This window comes from Haplochromis burtoni, unplaced genomic scaffold (assembly GCF_018398535.1).
Source record: "Haplochromis burtoni strain Fernald_Lab_line unplaced genomic scaffold, NCSU_Asbu1 Contig_86, whole genome shotgun sequence".
Classification (NCBI taxonomy): domain Eukaryota; kingdom Metazoa; phylum Chordata; class Actinopteri; order Cichliformes; family Cichlidae; genus Haplochromis; species Haplochromis burtoni.
This window is the reverse complement of record NW_024582447.1, coordinates 2,167,720-2,187,017: the sequence shown is the minus strand read 5'-3', so window position 1 is coordinate 2,187,017 and position 19,298 is coordinate 2,167,720. Positions and strand designations below refer to the sequence as shown.

At 38.2% G+C, this 19,298-nt stretch overlaps 4 protein-coding genes across 5 annotated transcripts; all 4 read right to left on the bottom strand.

Annotated features, from left to right (window-relative positions):
• Positions 1-652: 652 nt before the first annotated feature.
• On the bottom strand, positions 653-4,352 carry LOC102313551 (B2 bradykinin receptor). 2 transcript variants are annotated; one of them, XM_005925598.3, is made up of 3 exons: positions 3,390-4,352; positions 2,811-2,872; positions 653-2,390 (listed from the first exon to the last, which is right to left on the bottom strand). In XM_005925598.3, the coding sequence occupies exon 3, from the start codon at positions 2,360-2,362 to the stop codon at positions 1,415-1,417; it is 948 nt and encodes a 315-aa protein (XP_005925660.1). In that variant the 5' UTR covers positions 2,363-2,390; positions 2,811-2,872; positions 3,390-4,352; the 3' UTR covers positions 653-1,414. The 2 variants fall into 2 exon arrangements, with proteins under 2 accessions (XP_005925660.1, XP_042078413.1); XM_042222479.1 differs by having other exon boundaries at positions 3,428-4,352.
• Positions 4,353-5,227: 875 nt separating this feature from the next.
• LOC102301223 (B2 bradykinin receptor-like) lies at positions 5,228-9,591 on the bottom strand. The gene is made up of 2 exons (XM_005925744.3): positions 9,445-9,591; positions 5,228-8,341 (listed from the first exon to the last, which is right to left on the bottom strand). The coding sequence occupies exon 2, from the start codon at positions 8,311-8,313 to the stop codon at positions 7,303-7,305; it is 1,011 nt and encodes a 336-aa protein (XP_005925806.3). The 5' UTR covers positions 8,314-8,341; positions 9,445-9,591; the 3' UTR covers positions 5,228-7,302.
• An 897-nt stretch (positions 9,592-10,488) lies between these two features.
• On the bottom strand, positions 10,489-14,140 carry bdkrb1 (bradykinin receptor B1). The gene is made up of 2 exons (XM_042222477.1): positions 13,955-14,140; positions 10,489-13,519 (listed from the first exon to the last, which is right to left on the bottom strand). The coding sequence occupies exon 2, from the start codon at positions 13,509-13,511 to the stop codon at positions 12,441-12,443; it is 1,071 nt and encodes a 356-aa protein (XP_042078411.1). The 5' UTR covers positions 13,512-13,519; positions 13,955-14,140; the 3' UTR covers positions 10,489-12,440.
• Positions 14,141-17,039: 2,899 nt separating this feature from the next.
• On the bottom strand, positions 17,040-19,212 carry LOC102301518 (B2 bradykinin receptor-like). Its single transcript, XM_005925745.2, has 2 exons — positions 17,790-19,212; positions 17,040-17,382 (listed from the first exon to the last, which is right to left on the bottom strand). The coding sequence occupies exons 1-2, from the start codon at positions 18,813-18,815 to the stop codon at positions 17,287-17,289; spliced, it is 1,122 nt and encodes a 373-aa protein (XP_005925807.2). The 5' UTR covers positions 18,816-19,212; the 3' UTR covers positions 17,040-17,286.
• Between the last annotated feature and the right edge of the window lie 86 nt (positions 19,213-19,298).

Here is a 19,298-nt window from a genome sequence, read left to right as displayed (position 1 = left end):
TAACCAGGGTGAGTCGTGTGGGGGAATAAATGAGGACACAAGAGCAGGCACTCGCTGAGATGCGAAAGAGGTTTATTGCAAAAGAAAACACAAGGTGAAAATGGTGAACTAAAGATAATCTATAATGGGGAAAACTAAACAGCAAACCTGAACATGAAAGAAGGACAGCAGGGAGAACACATGGTTTATACACAGGCCAACCAGTGAGTACATGAGTTGACACAACTTAAATACACACTGAAGAAAACAGGGAGATTACATATAGGTGGGGAACACAGCTGGACCTGATGAGCCTGACGAGACGGGAGGAAGCACTGAATACACTTACATAAGACATGGACCTTCAAAGTAAAACAGGAAACAAGAAACAATTCACAAAGACACAGACTTGACATTGAACTAAACCTCCACTAAACATGAGGGCACAAGACACAAAACCTAAGAACAAAACTCTAAACCAGAATAAACTGAAACATAGAATTATAATAATAATCAACAAAGCATAACAAGAGAATCAGAATACAAACCATAATACAGAAAAATATGCGAAACTGAAAATGCTGGGTCAAATGACCCTGAACCGTGACAAATAAACATCCATCCATATATATATATATATATATATATATATATAGAGAGAGAGAGAGAGAGAGAGAGAGAGAGATACACCAGGTCATTCACCTTGTACAGCAGCGGTACTCCGAACTGAATATTTGGAGGATGTCAATAAATAGCTTCAACATAATAATCCTGAACTGAAATTTGAAAAAATGGATAAACATTAGAAAAGACTTGCATATATTCTGACTTCAAGATATGAATCATGTTTAATGTAAACTATGTAATCTGTGATAACTGATAACATTAAGTTTAACATGAGCATCCACCACTGTAAGAATATAAATACATGACAGAAAATAAGAAAAACACATAATGTGGTACCTGCAAGAAAAACTGCATTAACATGTGTAACTTTTGCCCTATTCAAAACCAGTTCACTACCATCTCTCTGCTCTTATACTTGGCCTTGTTCAAGTCCTTCATATGATTTTGTGTTGTTATATTATATTTTTGTTCTTATTTAATATGAGCATCCGCCAGTGTAAATGTTATTCATATTGTATTGGAACAAAAATCACTATAAAACAGAAATATATATATCACATTTAAGTAACAAATATGTTATGCCTGTATATCACTTTTTGAAGAAGCAATGTTTCATAGACAATTAAACCCCATATATTCACATTACATAAATGCCAAAAAAAGAGAAAAAAGAAAAAAAGTTCTTATGCCTGGATAAATAATTGTCATTGTATAAAATCACCAATCACAGCAGCACACCTCAAAACTCAAAAGGTCACAATCCTGCTTATCTTAAGCCATTGTCAGATTTAACACTTGTGGGGTGTGCTCATGAGGAGCGTGTGCTTGATCTTCTTGTTTTCTTATATTTCTGCGGCATTAAGAATTCCTTTGCTCTTTTCTGGAAGTTTCTCCCAATGACAACATAGAGAATGGGGTTAAGGACACTGTTGAAAAAAGCTAAGTACACAGTAATTTGTTTGTAGATGTCAAGTATGGTGTGACACCTCACAATACCAACACGTTCAAGCACATCTAGTATCCTGCTCAACTGGAATGGACCCCAACAAATTTGGAATGCCAGAAGAACTACCAGGATGAGAGTGGTGGCTTTCTGCTCCTTCCCATGCCCCTTTAGCCTGTTTCTCAGTGCTTGAATAATCTTGAGAGCGCAGAGGGAAATAATGGAAACAGGGATTACGAAGCTGAAGATTATGGTTATTGCCTCATATACTAGATGTTGGTCTTCAGTGAAGAGAATGCCACATGCGGTAATATTTGATGTACTGGGGATTAACTTCCTGTAGATTAATACGGGGAGTGCAAAGATAACGCCAAGAATCCACACAACTACACATGCCAGCTTGGCATAAAATGTCCTACACATGATGTGATGGGACAGTGGGTGCACCAGCCCCACATAGCGATCTATGCTAACCAGAACAAGGAAGTAAATGCTGCAGAGTGCATTCATTTTTATTATGGCAGGTATCACTTTGCACAGGCTCTCACTGAAAGCCCAATTAAAGCCCTTTCCTACATAGTCAGCCCAGAAGGGCAAACAGCACACCAGAACAAAGTCAGCTCCAGCCAAGTTGCTCAAGTAGATCTCAGCTACTGTGCAGGCTTTCTTGTGGAAGCAGAAAACCATCAGCACAAACGCATTAAAGATGATTCCAAGCACACTGATGGCCAGGATGTAGTATGAACCCAGAGTGAAGATCAAACTATTTGGCTCAAGATTAGTACAATTTGTATTGTTTTGGTTTCCAGACATCGTTACAGAGATGAGGTTGACAGGGATACTGCAGAAAAATACAGAACAGAGTACAGATAAAACATTATTGTAGGCTAACTTTCACAATTATTTTTCTTTTCCTTTTTTCTTTCAAAAGAGGAAAAAAAATATCCACACTTAAAGTATTCCATGCATGGAAGTTAATAAAGACAAAGTGAGTGGTCAAAGCTGTCATCGTTATATTTAGGGGTAGATTTAATCTACACCGGTATAAAACCGTCTTTTGGCATTAAAAGCTACTGTGGGGGTTTACTAAAAAAGGAACAGTGTCGACTTTAAGACTAAAATCCACAGGGGCAAGTGACATGATGATGGTACAGTTGAAAAAATGTACCCATGTGAGTGAAAGGTTGTTGGGGTGATCTCCCATAACAGTGCCTTAATTTATATACAAAGATGTTATCAGTTAATTTCAGTAATTACCTACCAAGAGCAGAGACTCAAAAACGAGCACGCCCGATGAGTTAAAGTAGAGGTGTCAATGAAGTCCTGAAAGAAATATTACAGTGTAAGTGCAGGTTTTAAACCTGTTTCTCTATGAAAACAGTCTAGCAGTTAAGGTAAATGAGAGCAAGAAGAAGAAATATGGTTTTGTCTAAGGATGAACTCTTCTTAGAAACTTGTGAGATTCTGAGGACTAAGACTCAGGTGCAGCACAGATTTATCCAGCGGTGAGTTTATTCCAAACTACTCCATCATCTGAACGTGAGCATATTATTGTAGTGTATTGTAGTCCATATTATTCCACTGCTTATTCTACGAGCTGTGAGGTTGCAGAAACCTATTATAGCCTAAATTACCCATATTATTCAGACAGTAACCCGACGCGCTAACATAATGACATCACAGCTACAGTTATAAATATGATATGCTTGTCTCTCATAGCCAGAAAAAAACAAACAAAAAACAACAACATAAAAATCCCTGTGTGGTGCTGAGAAAAAAAACGCAGAGCCGGTTTTTAATAAAATTCTAGTATTACTACTTAAGAGCAGGAAGTACCCACCTCTAAAAACGCAAGGTTGGGATTCCGTGGAGACTTACAGAACAGAGCAAAAGTTTTGTCCCCGCGCTCACAGCTTAGAGGGATCCATCCGTCACAGTTACGCACGCTGATAATATTTCCTCATCTTATTCCAAATAAATGAACACTTCAGCTCCATAATCAACAGTAAGAGGTGTTTTTTTTTCAAAGTTACATTTAGTGTCCAGGAAATCTAGCAAATCAGGTTTGCATGCTTCTTTTAAATATTCTCCTCCGAAAGTTTTTTTTTTTTAACCCGTAAAGAAAACACTCCTACAAATACTTCACCAATAAGGTAAGCCACCAAAATACCTGCTGTGACCACACCTTCCATCGAAAAACTGGCACTGCACCTCATTAAATCCCGACCGCAGCGCTTCAGCTTTAAAAGCGTTTCTCGTCTTTCCTCAGACCGGTCCGAACACCGAAATGTCTTAGTGTCTTAGATTAATGCCAGAGTTTGATTCAATATGTAATACTGGCTTCAATAGATATCAAGCATTTAAAAACAAACCTCAGATGAGTGCTTTTATGCACATTATTGTCATGGTCTGGGGTTGTGAGGGAAAGGAGGACCCAGGGGCAGAGGTCTGTGTGTACAGTGCGTTTATTTACAGTGTGGTAAACACTGATGCCAATTTAATCCCCGCGCTCCCCAAGACTCCCGTGCGTCTTCCAGTGGCGTCCGTGTTCGTGCTCCCCGGTGACTCTGCACACCCTGTGCGTGCTGTGCTGTCCTTCTTCTCCACGCTCCTCCTGCAGGGAAAACAATGGAAGCAGCCGTTAGACACTGACCCCTGCGGGCAAACACGATCTGTACTTCCTGGACTAACAAATCCTGCGCTGGAGAAAGCTCCATCGCTCTGTTAAGTAGCTGCCCCGACGAGCTTGGTCAGAAGTAGGTGTGTGAGAACCTAGGCGTGACCAGCAGCTGACAGGGCCACACCCATCGCGCTGTGCAAGTTTCTTAATTTGCACAGCGTGTAAGTTAATTGAAGGGTGTTTTTAAAGTTTTGAACAAGTAATGGCAAAAAGCTGAAAACCCTGTTACTGTTGACTTGTTAATCCCCTTTGCAGAGCAGAAAGGCAGAAACATGAAGGATTAAAAAACAACCAAAATTAAGTTTGGCTTGCAGGCAAAAGAATCTGTTCTCCAGGTGGAAAAAAAGGCCAAACGAATTCCTACTAAATAGCTGTGTTTTTCTTACTTAAAAGAGAAAGTAAACTGAATTTAAACTAATATATAATGACTCACTCTTTAGCCAGATCTTCTGCTTTTCAGTCAATGCAGTCTTTGTTTTTTCCACTTCAAGTAGCACTTTGTCTCTTTGCATGGTTCATTTTTATGATGTTGGTTCAGGTATTGTTTTATGGACCTTTATAGACTCAGGCCTTCTGTGAACATAACATCTGAAAAGGCGTTTGAACTGTTTGATTAAGCTCAGAATGCAAATACTATTGTTATCAGTTGGTGGAATAATTGAGAGAATCTCTCACTAAACATTGGGTTGGCATTATTTTCCATTTCAATTATTGCATAATTTTGTGTTTTCGGGTGAGCTATAGGCCATACCTATGTGGGAGTGGAGATTCCCCTCTAGTCAAGCAGTCAGCTATTTGGAGATTACTGCACGGAGTGGTTGATTGGTGATGATTTGAGCCCATCTATATAAAGGGGGAGAGAAAACGGGAATGAATGGGTTTTTGTAGGACACAGTTGCAGCAGGAGAAGCTGGCTGGAAAGGGAGACTCCAGTGACAGAAGGAAAATAGTATTAGATTAATAGAGATTAATAGATTAATAGAGTATTAGAGCTCAACCCGAAATCACTTCCTTTATTCTGTATCATAGCGATATGAAGACATTTACACTAAACAAACAGAAAATACTCCACTTTGACGCATGCAATTTTCTCTCAAATGAAACCATTATTTTATGTTCATGTTTAATCCCCAAAAAAGTAACATTTACATGGACAGAACTTTTAAGAAAATTAATATTTATATCATGTTATTTCAATAGTCCCCGTGTGGTTCAGTGTATTCTGTTAAGTTTACTGGGATGTGCCAATATGTCCATGAGATAAAGCCGATACTGACAGAGATCTGCCTGCTGTTTACATTGTAACAGCTGCCTGTTGACAGTTCAAAGCCTGCCACTGAGTGGACAGGTACGCCTGGAGTTTGTTAATCCTTTGTAGTTTAATCAATCACAGCTTACCAAATAAAGGCTTATCAGAGGTGCTGAGAACCATAGCCATCCATCTATTCTTTTAACCATTCATCTAGTTCTGGGACATATGAGGACTGGAGTCTATCCCAGCTGTCATACGGGGAATCCACACTGGACTGGGCCAACACAGATTTACATTAAGACCCACATTCCTCACAACTGCCAAGCTGAAATCACCAACTAATCCAAAGTATAAAATATCTAATAACTCACATAGTGTAACTTAAAAGGGGATGTGCGTTTAATTTAAAACATTATTTTTGATTTAAAACTTAAAGTTCCCTGGTGTGTAGACATTTATTTACCACAGCGGACTACAGAAGATGCCAGTAAATGAGGATTATTGAGTTTTTGTATTTACACTGATCTAGCAAGGTGATATATCACAAGTTCACTGTATAAATGTTTCACAATACATACACAGAAGCTGCCACTAAAAGCGAAGTTTGAGTACGAGGCATACAATTCGCTGTTTTTCATATACTGTTACATACATGCAAAGATTAATACAGTGTGCAGGTAGTTCTTCAGTATTGGTAGGTTAAATGTCTTTTTGGAGTCACAGGAGTAGGAAAGGAATTCTTTACAATGTAATACACAACAGTAAGTAATACTGCGCAGCACAACAGGTTTAGTGGTTTACAGTTCATCACTAAAGTATTCCAATCGGTAGCATTAAAACCGCATAATGTTGCAGCACAGAGACATATTAATACACAACCACTCACATGTACAGTGTGGAACATCTAACCATTAAAATCTTGTGTTAATGCTTTTAACGCTGTTAACCTTCTTTCATCTCCTTTGTATAGTCGTTCCATTATATTAGCTTGTGTCCATTACTTATGTAATAGAGAATAAATGTGGTAATGCTATTCAATTATGTAGCAGTGTTATTATTGCATTAGATCTGAAAGCATATCTAATAAAATATAACTGAATAAAAGAAATAAAGCAGTAGAATGGCAGATTCAGATTCGCGTCTCAGATCCTGTTATACCAAAGCTATACCGGATCCTTGGCTTTGAAAGCAACCCCACCCTTGTTGCTTGAACTTTTGATGTAAAACAAGAGATGTGGATTGTATTTGTGTGTGTGTGTGTGTGTGTGTGTGTGTGTGTGTGTGTGTGTGTGCGTCTGTGTGTGTGCGTCTTCTAACTTTGCCTGATTAACAGTCCTAGTTAATCCTTATTTATCTTGGCTTTTAGTGAAGCCTCTTAGTTCATTCTTGCTGTTGCAGCTTCTTCTCTCTAAGCCAACTTTATTCTGAGCATGACTTAAATAGTAGGTGGTTGGGACTGCTGTGCTCACAGCCAGAGCTGTATACCTGAGATGATAATATCAAGGATATCACTCTCACTGACATTATGCAGAACCAAGACTCTAAATGCTCAAGAGACTGTGCGTTACTTTCAAATATGCTTCTTTAATATGGATATCCACCAAATTCCTGGTATTGTATGTGCATAGAATTAGGGAAAAAATAGCAGCACCCCTCAAGGCACTCAAACCTTACTACTACTTTCTGGAGATACGGTGTAATAAACAATGTTAAATAAACTCTATATATTCAGATTGCCTAAAAAATTTTTTTTCTCATGCTTGGGTGAATAATCACCCAGTTAATTTAAAATAACCAAAGCACACATCAAAACTCAAAAGATCAGAGAGTAGCTTGAGACTTTGTCAGCCTCAGAGTCGTTATGCGAGTTGACATGAGGCTGAATGTTTCTGTAGTCTTATTGTTCCACTGCTTGGAGAGTTCCTTAGCTCTTCTTCTGAAGTTATTTCCAGCAATGACGTAGAGAATGGGGTTAAGGACACTGTTGAAGAAGGCAAAGTACGTAGAGATCTGTTGGACGATGGTCAGTGTGATGTGACATTTCAGAATGCCAGTGTTTTGGAGCACATCTAGTATCTTTGTCACGTGGAATGGCACCCAGCAGATCAGGAATGCCAGGAGAACTGCCAGGATGAGAGTGGTAGCCTTCTGCTCCATTTTCTTAGAGCTTAAACCCTCCATTAGCCTGTTATTCAGTGACTGAAAAATTCTGACAGTGCAGAAGGAAATAATGATAATAGGGATGATGAAGCTGAAAATTATGGTTATCACTTCAGATGCCAGATATTGATTTTGTGGTAAGTCAAGTGAACATTGAGTAAGATTTGACTGAGGGTTGAATTTTAACTTCCTGTAGATGAATATGGGGAGAGCAAAGACCAAGCCAAGACCCCACACAAACAGACATCCTAGTTTGGCATAAAACGGCCGGCGTATCCTCTCATGGGAAAGTGGGTGCACCAGTGCCACATAACGATCTATGCTAACCAGAACAAGGAAGTAAATACTGCAGAACGCATTCATGTAGATAACAGCTGATGTCACTTTGCACAGGCTTTCACTGAAAGGCCAGTCAAATCCCTTTCTTGTATATTCAGCCCAGAAGGGCAACCAGCACACCAGAGCAAGGTCAGCTCCAGCCAAGTTGCTGAGGTATATCTCAGCCACAGTGCAGGCCTTCTTGTGGAGGCAGAAAACCATCAGCACAAACACATTAAAGATTATTCCAAGCACACTGATGACCAGGATGTAGGGTGGAACCAGAGTGAAGATCAAGCTGTTGTTGTCAACAATACAATGGTTTTCACTTGTGTTGCTTTGGTTTCCAGACATCTTGACAGAGTAAGAGTTGGAACGGATGCTGCAGAAAAACAGAGGACAGCAAATAAAATATAAAATATTATTCTAAAAACAGTTTGATGTGAGAACATTATGTTATTTTGATGGCACACAGTACAGAGATACACATAATTATGAGTAACACTGATGGATAATGCAAAATACTGCTGCTACATTTTCATTTATTTTGCAAAGAATTTGACTCAAAAACACAAAAACTGTGGCTGAGAGAGACCATTAATTCACACTTACAGTCACATTTAAAATCACAGCCTATTTAAAGTCACCAATTAACCAAAAGTGTATCTGCAAAATTAAGAGATTAATAATTGTTTTGAATAACAAGCGTTCTTGTGTGTTAGTTGAATTTTGATGAGGTGCTTTTGCTTAATCTATCATCAAACCATGGGTGCCACAACCATTGCAACAAGATATTTTTGAATTTTTCCTTCTTCCCAGAGAAACATCTGTAATAATGTTTTTCTATTAAGAAAAATAACCAGCTATTATATTATGTTATTATAGCTATTATAGCTATAATTTTGGCTATTATTCCAACTGATAATACCAGTCTACCTCTATTAAGTACTTATTTGTGCGTCTTTTTCTTTGCTTATAAACACGTAATGACAAAAAAGAGAATGCCTTTCTATTTTACATGCAGAGCCCTTTCCATTATCAGTTACTTAAAGTTCCAACAGTACAATACAAGCACATCTACGTTTCTAATAACTGATTACTGTTTATCAGGACTGACCTGAGTCACTGATATTTATAGCAACCTCATTTTCTGCATATCCTCACCATCAGTTGCAGCCACATTCTTCCTAAATTAATTCTAAATGCATAAAGATTAAAACAAAAAACATGACAAAATACAAACCCTCCTTTTTACATGTGTTTGGAGTTTGTTTCAGCGTAAATCTTCTTAGTGCATTTGGCTTAAGATAATGACTATAACACTAAACATGCAGAGACAATTCCAGTTAATGATCTCCAGTCTATATCGTGACATGTTTACACTGTCAGACATCATGTTTCCAAAGCTGTGCTGTTGATAAATATTTTAACCACAGAGAAAAACATAGGCAAGTATAAACCAAGCCAAATAAGGCTCATGCATACCTTTTAGGGAAAAGAGTCTGTTCTCTAGATGGAAAAAAGAACACATCAATCTAGCCAGCTACACCCTCCCAGTAACTCCAGTTGCAGTTGTTTTCTGACTCTGCCCCACTTGCTCACTTGAAGGAGAAAATAAACTGACATTAAAGTGATGTCAGATGTCTTTGATGATATGAGATGACTCGATGTTTTGCCACCCCCTCCTCCATTCATTCAGCCAATCCTCTACTTTTCCTCGTTCAGTAGCATTATGTGTATCATTGCACTAAATTTACTTAACTGTGTGTGTGTGTGTACTTTTTAAATTCAGTTTGTAAGTCTGTAGAGATCAGAGCATTAGGTCAGGTGCTCCTGACAACTTACTAAATGTGGTCTCGTGCATTTACAAGCATCATGTGGGACCAGAATAATGGTAATGTTTGTTAACTCTCTCTCTCTGTCTGTCTCTCTCAAATGCATGCTCTCTCTCTCTCTTTCTATAAGTGGAGGAGTTTAATAAGAGCGCGGAGACTCAGAACAGGTCCTGACAAAGACCAGAAGAACATAGCTCGAAAGATACGATAGTCACTGCTGACAGTAACAGAAGACGAAGGAGCACATGCTGAGTGAGAAGCACCAGGTATTGTTTTTTTTTTCTTTCTATTTTTTTAAAGGATGGATCTTAAGGATCTTTTAATTGTATTTCACAGTTGTTATAAGGCTGTCCCACAGCGGCTTCTCGCAAAGCAACATTTTCTTAGCACTATAGACTCAGTGCATGCTGCACAAGCCCGAAACCAAACAGCAGAAAAGTGGAGATAGAGTCAATATTTGAGTATTTAGCAGCCAAACTTCTAACTTCTAAAATATCCTAAAACTCAATTACAGGATACCCTAGCATAATTTGGATTGTGAATATACCAGCATAGGCTTTGCCAAATTAATTCTGAATAATATAAAATGTGAAGATCTGACAAATGTCCCAAAAATTTGTGACACTTTGTATCGCAGCTCAACTGTTTCTATGACCATATGCTTAAAGAATGCTTTAGCCAGACAACCAGGAAAACTAGAATTTATTCACAGATGTCACATTGACATCACAAGAGAAAAACACACAAGTACAGAGACAAAACAAAAAACTGACTGAAGTCCATTTAGATGCTTCTGGGTTCTGGTTTTGTGCATGCTGATTTACTAACATGTTTTTCACAATAAGGTTGGAGTCAGGAGGAGGCCGTTATGTTGTCCGCTGGAACACGTGGCCCTTGTGGTAGTAGGTAAAAAAAATGAGCACACGTCTTCTGTTTTTCCACAGACTGAAATACCTGAGAAGAACAATGTTCTGCTTTGCCAGATCTTTTCCTGCTCTGACATGTCTACATGCCTACTGAATGGCTGAAAACTTGCAATGCTAAATAACTGTCACTGCATTGTGCAACTGTCTTCAAAGCAGAGAGACTAAACCAAATCAAAACAGAAATAGCTAAGAAAAAGTAGTGTACTGGTTTTTGGTGACTTATAGTTCTATTATATTTATTTTCAGTCATATACAGAATGTAAAAAGCAACAAAAATAGGAACAGGTATGTACATATTCTGATAATTATTGTGATAACCTGATAGGCATTACATAATGAGACAAACCATTATATCTAAATGAATACAGTTGCCTAAATAACCAAATAACACCAATAAATAGTTTGACTGAGTAAACATAATTAACTGATTTTAAATACTTATGTCTGCCCCAGGGCAGCTGTGGCTACAACTGTAGCTTGCCTCCACCAGTGTGTGAATGGGTGGATGACTGGGTGTGTAAAGCGCTTTGGGGTCCCTAGGTGGGACTAGTAAAAGCGCTATACAAATACAGGCCATATGTAACATCAGCTCTGAGAGTGAAAATTACTGAACACCCAAAATGCATAATGCAACATCTGTGACAGTCCTGTCTTCAGCTGGACAGAGAGATGGACTAGGCCACTTTCAGATAAACTGTCACACTGCACATCAGATTACATAACAAATACAATACCATACATTGTTTGCTAGATAGCACCATTTAAAAAATAAAGCCACTTGAGTATTTCATTAGAACATTTAACTGCACTGGAAAAATAGTCATGGGGCAGTTGTGCACTGTGGTGGGTGCTAATTATTTTTTTTTATTTTGGGAAGGTCTAATGTTAGGTGAAGGCAAGAAAGCTACAGCAACATTTAGCCCCACCCACAGTATTTCCTCTTAGCTTAAAAGTTTAATGAGTTGACAGAATTAACACCCAGAAGCAAGTAGCATCATGTACCGGTGAAATGAAAATTGTGAGGCAGGCTGTTTGGGAGTCTGCTAAAGTCGGTTACTTATAATGTGTTAACAACATATGGAAACACATAAACTATCTGAGCATTATCCACAGTTTCTTTAACAACATGAGTGAGGAAAAAAAGGTTTTCCTCCTAACAGTAAACTGTTTTTTCCAAGAATCTTCCAGGAAGGCGTAGCAGGCAAAGGAAATGGCATGAATAAAGCAGTACATTGGTCTAAATAAAAAGGGTCTGACATTGCTTGGATTGTTATTTGATTTAGATAAAATGGACATGAAAAGCCATAAGATATAAATATTTGGTTTACAATGAAAAAATAAATACTGACTAATATGTCAAAATATTTAAATTTAAAGACGTAAAAGACAAACAAAGTTAAACTGAGAAGTCTGTTGCTATAAATCCATATAACATGTCAAAGAAACAGATGCTGTTTGTCCACAATGCAAGACAAAAATGTCATTATGCAGACTGTAAATGCATTTCAGTCTATTTCTCCTGCAGTGTCTGTCCATTACTTACATTATTTCCTCATGCACAGCAATAAACATCATCTGATAGTGCCGATTAGCCACATAACAGCATTATTATTGTGTTAAGTCTAATGACATAATAGTTTTAGAAACATATCCTTTTTTTTTGGTCATTTTATACATAAGCAGCAAAAGAAAAGTAGATGCCATCAGTATGAGACACATTTTATTCTTTGGCATTAACAATGACCACAGGTTTAATTTGCTCTGTTCTGTTGATGTAAGTGGACACAGCAGAGAGTTGATATGTGGTCATGTCTGATCCTCTGCGTTGATATCTAGTCTTTCTGTAGATGGCGCTAACCTTCTTTCTAAAGTACTGCCCTGAGAAGACATACAACAAAGGGTTTAAGACACTGTTGAGAAAGGCTAGATATGCTGAGAGCTGCCCTCCTATATCCAGAGAGTCAGACCACAGCTTCTCATCCAGCACATTGACACCACAGAGAATGTCAAGAAAGGTAATTACCTGGAAGGGACCCCAGCATAGTAAAAATACCAGTGTAACAGCATACACTAGCACAGTGGCCTTTTTATCACTGGTGTGATGAAAACCAACACTTTCCCTCCTCTCAGATAAAACCTTGATTATATTTCCACTGCTGAAAACAATGACCAAAACAGGAAGAACAAAGCCCACCACATTTATCACAATCTGATGGGCCAGCTTCCAATAGCTGTCATGGGTGTAATCCAGAACGCAGGATGTGGTCTCATAGTCCTCAAAGAACTTCACCTTTCTGTGAGCTATTGTCGGTGTGCTCAGTAAGACCCCTAATATCCACAGGATGAAGCAGATCACCTTGGCGTAGAGCGTCCGTCTCAGCCAGCTGGCCTTCATGGGCTTCACAAATGCTATATAGCGATCGATGCTAATCATGACCAGAGTGAAGATGCTGGTGTAGAAATTGATGATGATTAGGGCGTTGACGATTTTGCACAAGGCCTCTCCATATGGCCAGTTGAACTCATTGAGGATATTCATTGCCCAGAAAGGAAGGCTACACAGTAGAATAAAGTCAGCCAGCGCCATGTTGCTCAGATAGATCTCTGCTACAGTCAGTCGATCTTTGTGGGCAAAAAACACCACCAGCACAAAGCTGTTAAAGAGTAGACCTGCCAGGGATATGGTGAAGATGTATGGGGGGATGATGGTGTGGATAAGCTCCCATTCTGCAGTGACTGGAGACAAGCTGCTATTTTCAGCCAACACTGTCGGCACAGTTGTGAGTTCCATTGGCTCCACTGAGTAGGAAAAAATAAATATTCATAAACCTTCAGTACAATGTTATCATTAAAGATTAAAGCTAACCATTTAAAATCCATCATTAAAGAAATGTGCTATGTAGGAATTCAAATTTGAAGCTAAACAAGGAACTGAACATAAAACAGCTTATATCAATGGGTGGCTAATTTTATGACTTTCTTTTATCCAGTTAAGAAAGTTCAGCTCTGGGGAGGAAGCAAACAGCCCCAGAAAAGGAAGATGATTATTTTTCTGTGTTAAAAAACACTCAAGAGCCTGGAAAAAAAATCACAGGTAGATCTTCTGTGTTGTGTATTGCATCTTTTCTTCTAATTTAATCAGTGGATGACTACTTTGAAAAGACTGATTGCCACATTTTATTTTGTTTTTCTTTTAAGCATCAAATACTGAAAAGGAATAAAAAAAGTTCTTACCGTATGTTTCACCAAAATGTTACTCCGATGGTCAAAGTTGTAATAACAGATAACACGTCTGAGATGGGCTTAACTGTGCTCACGGGCTCCTGGTAAAGTACACAACGAGGCTGCTATGGGCGTTTTGTATATAGTTGCATTCTTCCACACCACTAGTTGAATATATCAAGTTGTTTATCAAAGAGTCAAAATTTGGACGGTGCTCATTTATGAGCAGCAGCTAAAACTGCAGTGGAGTATGGTGGCGTAATGTAGCATGTCTTGGAGAGAAAATGCAGACTTTGGACATTCCAGTTCATAGTGTGTGAAAATACTACTATTATTATCACAGATAGTTAGAAACTAATGACATATACCAAAGAAAGCAGGATTTTATTTAAACTTTAACAATTATTTATGTCATGATACTGTTGGATTTGGACCAAAATGCTGAACACAAAAGACAGAAATAAATAAGAAAAAACTGCTTTAATCCTGCACTCACACTATAATACAAAACAAAGGAGGCCCACACCTAGAGAAACAGTGCAGGACCAGTCTTAATGTTATTTATCAATAATTTTCATCACAGTTTTTACCAAAGAACATTTTTTTGTCTGATGAAAACAAGACAATAACTAAATAAAAATAATGCATGGGGATTAAAACTGTCATAAATATGTTCTGGAGAGACGAGATCCAATCAGAACTAATTAAGTAGTGGGGAAAGGGGGGGCAAGATGGTGAGTGATCCAATCAGAAGTAATCTCCTTGGGCAATAAGGTTAGATGCACACGCTTGATCTGCCACCTGGAACTATGGTAGGTGGGGTTTAGTTAGCTCCCATGCTCTCTATTTCTCATGAAAACACTACAAATTATCAACACTGGGGAGGAAGGCAACAGTAGACATAGAGACACATTTTGCATTTGATATCAAGGAAAATGAGACACTTTTAAAATCATGTAGAGCAGCTCTCACCAGTAACAGCACAACCAACTTTTACACTTAATTGTTTAGTCAACCGAACCAACTTTAGTTATGCTATAAACAGGAAACAGGAATGCAGATTTGACACAGAGAACACAGGAGGGCAGCAAAAACAAACTCAGGGAATTAGCTTTGGTTGTAAATGACAAAAAGGAGACGGACTGAGAATAAAATCATGAAGAGAAATAAGCTAGCATATAAAGCTCAAAATGGCCAGAATTAAGAACAAACTAAGCAGAAAGATACAAATGTGAAAATCTAAACTATAACTAAAAAAACAAAAAACAAAAACAGGCTGAAGGTAATAAACACTAACAGACTAACCCAAAAAAGCACAAAAAACTCAGTAGATACACAACGTTTACCTAACATCTTTCGTCATGGTCTATGGAAAAATGTACTTGTGGAAAAGGGTCGAGCCACTCCTTGTAATTTTCCATCTTCTAGGAAAATTGGAAGTGCACTGATTCACTGTGCAAGCATTAATCAAATAACAGTATTTAAATAAAAAGCTTTGTTGTACAATTGTAATGAACTTGAATGTCTTTTATTTGGTATGACCACTTATAATCTTTAACACAGCCTGAAATCTTTCAGACGAGCTTACTTGTAATTTCTTTAACTAGTCTGCAGGAATAGTTCTCTAGTCTTGTTGAAAGACACTCAACGCTCTTCTTGGGATGTTAATTTTTTTGTTGTTTGTCAGCATGATCCCACACTGCTTCAGTTCAGTTATTGTGTAATCAGCTGTACCTCACTGGGTACTCTATTCCCTGCACTATGTGGTTCCTGTCATATTTCAAAGCAAAATGACCAGGTGTACATCAGAAGTTAGTGAGGGTTATCTGTCTATATGGCTTCCCAAGGCTGCTATTGGATAAAGAAAACTATTCAACAAGAAATAGGAGACACAGGGAAGAGAGGGGGCAAGACATGCAGCCAAGGGCCGGCCATACGGCATATGGCCGTCTGCTCACCCACTAAGCTAAACAGGTGCCAATCCACATATTTATTGATAAATATTGAGGTGTCATATCTCTTCATAAATGATACAGGGGAGGTCAGAGATTTTTTTTTTTTAATTCCAAGAAAGTCTTGCTCCTTGGAAGCAAAATATAAAGAAATGACGGAGTAGCTCAAAGCTTACGAACAGTCCTGTAAAGATATGACTGATTCAGGAAATTACAGCATTACTCCCTGTTTATACTGTCTGGACCTCTCTGTTTGCTATGATGTTGAGATATCATTAATAAAACCTTTAGTTTTTTTCATCTTTTTTCATTTGTGATTGTATTAACTGTATAAACAGTGAAATCTTTAGACCGGTAATGATTTCCAAATGCTATAAAAACAGATTTATCAGTTTTATCCTCAGCTTGTACATCATCCAGTTCTGATATGTTCTAAATTTAAAGTTATGGTAATGACAACAATAACAAATATTAAACCAACTTCAAATCACACTGGAGTTAATGTAAACTATAATCAGTATTTTTCTTTTGTAACTTGGAAGACTTAGATGAAGGGTTATCTAATAATCAGTATGTCCGAGATTGTGTAATCCCTTTTATGGTAAAAATGACAGCAGCATACCAAAATGAAGATGAAGATCAGCTCTTTGCCAAACATTCCTTGCTTAGTCAGTTTTATATATCTGTCCTACATTTGTGACTTTGATTACTTGTAAATGCCAAATTTAACACATGGGACCGTTCAAAAAAGCAAAGCCCAGTGTTTTTATAGACAAAATGGATAAACACCAGTTTGCTTCCAGAATTAGGCTTTTTTTTTTTTTAATCTAGCCACCCTGCCTCTCTTTAAACAATACAGAATTATGGCAAACATTAGTCAACTGTTTCCCTCAGTTTCAACATTTTAGAAATTAGTGATATTTGGTTTCCCACTATTTAGAAATAGTGGGAAAGATTTCGTCTGTCTCTGCACAACAATTATTAAACTTCTCATCATCTCTAACATCCTCTGTTAAAGTTGTTTTTACTTGTTTGTTCAGTTTAGAATGTTAAAACATATATAAAATATTGTAGTTTGGAGTTGTCACAGGGAGGGTGTATACTTTGGAAATAACATAGATGCAACCATTACCATGTCACAGCCTTTCCTGTAATTCATGCTTCTCACTGGGGTAACTTTTGGTTTGTTTAGTTCCTGAGAGAAAAAGTTCAGCCAGTTGCCCCCATATCACATTCTCTTACAAGGTGTCAGCCCTCTTTATAACCTCAAAAGTTATCTTCTGCTTTAATCAAGGGTTTGACCAATAAAAACGTAAAGATGACTGATTCAGTGCAGTTCAAGAACAACTTTATTAAAGTTTTACTAAGCTGGTTACAGTTCAAAAAAGGTTCCTAAATTACAGGTTGCACATCGGTCCTCCCAAGAATAAGAACCAAACTAAGCTTGTAATAGGGGTACATGCTAGAAGGACTTGTTTTAGCTCGCTGCTAAGAGAAATTCATACTGTCTAGAAACAAGTGGTTGTGGACAAACATGCCAAGAATGTGAAAAGATCCGTTTTCGACATGCTTGAATTTGTTTTACAGATGTTGTCGTAGAGATTTATTTTTTGCTTTTAGCATGCAAAGGATTACCGTAACACAAGTAACTTTTAACCTTCTGAGTTTACCGTCATTTGTGTGGGTGTAAGACACACAAGAGAAGCTTTAATTGATTGGAAAATGAAACACTAATTTAAAAACAAAAATTAAAAAGTAAAGCTAAGCTTCAAAGGCCAGGGCAGGCCCTCTTATTAGACCCTAATCCAACAACATAAAATATATTAATACATGAAATTCAATTCAGACACAAATATTTTTAAAAAGAGTTTACTCTTTATATGTAAATTCATTTAGATTTTTGTGCTCTCTGTTTGTTTACTTGAGATGAGATTGGCATTACCATGACCAGATGCCTCACACTGGTCTTTCCTCCTGCATTGAAGGGGTTTAAACACTTCCCTTGCCTGCTCCCTAAAGTTCTTCCCAACAATCACATACAAGAAAGGATTCAATGCACTGTTGCTGTAGCCAAGGTACGTAGCTAGCTGGTTGCCAATGTCCAGCACGTATGCCCACGTGCATCCAGAGATGACCTCATAGTGATCCAAGGTGTCAAAGAAGATCAGAATCTGGTAAGGCAGCCAGCAGAGAATGAACACAGCCAAAACAATAAGCACAAGGTACGCTGCCTTCCTCTCCGCACTCCCGCTGTTGCTTCTTCTCATCTTCTGTCTCTTTAGAATGACTTTAATAATGTGGTAACTACAGAACAATGCAATTGGGACAGGAATGAGAAAGCAGACTATGTTCACAGTTATGTTGTACCGCAATCGCCACCCTTCATGGGGGTAGTCTAGGTAGCATGCATCAATGCCCAGATGGGGGAAGAACTGCACAGAGCGGAAAAGAACAGCAGGAAAACTGAGGAAGATACCAACAATCCAAATGGTTACACAAATTCCATGTGCCCAGAAAGCCTGCCTCTGCCTTCCTTGGGACAATGGTTTAGTGAGAGCCATATATCTGTCCATACTCACAACAGTAAGGAACAACACACTACAATAGTAATTCATCCCAATGACAATATTGACAAGCTGGCACATGAACTCCCCAAATCTCCAGTGGAACTTGTTGATTATAGTTGATACCCAGAACGGCAGACAGGAAACCATGAGGAGATCAGCTGCTGCCAGATTGCTCAGGTAAATGTCAGCAACAGAACTTCTCCGCTTCTGAAGACAGAGGACGCAAAGCACGAAGGAGTTGCCGATTACTCCCAGAAGACAGATGATCGACATATAGGCAGGCTGCATGGTGTAAACCCACTCCCATGCATCCGTGTGGTTGCAGACAAACTCAGCTGTTGTGTTGTTCTCCATAAGTAACTCAGCTGGAGGGTCTGAGCCAACTGGTAAAGCTGTTGGATGGTGACAGTGATTCAAAAAGTAGAAAAGAAAAAAAAATGCATGTTCACAACAAATATATACTCTAGTCTAACCTTTTAGTGTATCAGCGGCGGTTTGATGCACGTGTCATTACCTTTGTCCCATGATTTCAGTTCTTAGGGAGAGGGGATAATTGATTTAATGGAGTGTGGCTAATGGATGCTTTATCAGCCAAAACACACACTACACACATGCCATCTTCAAAGTAGACCGTCTTAGCAACCAATTCAGTAATGAGCATTTCTAGTGTTGCAAAAGGAACGCCACAAAAATATGTTCCATGTTAAAAGTACAGTCAGTCATTTTTGTGGGATTATTTAGTAAAATAAAAAGAATATTGTATAAATATACAATGATTAGTGTGTAATTACATCTACCACCAAACTGAAACATTCTCTTGTACTAAGCATTCATCAA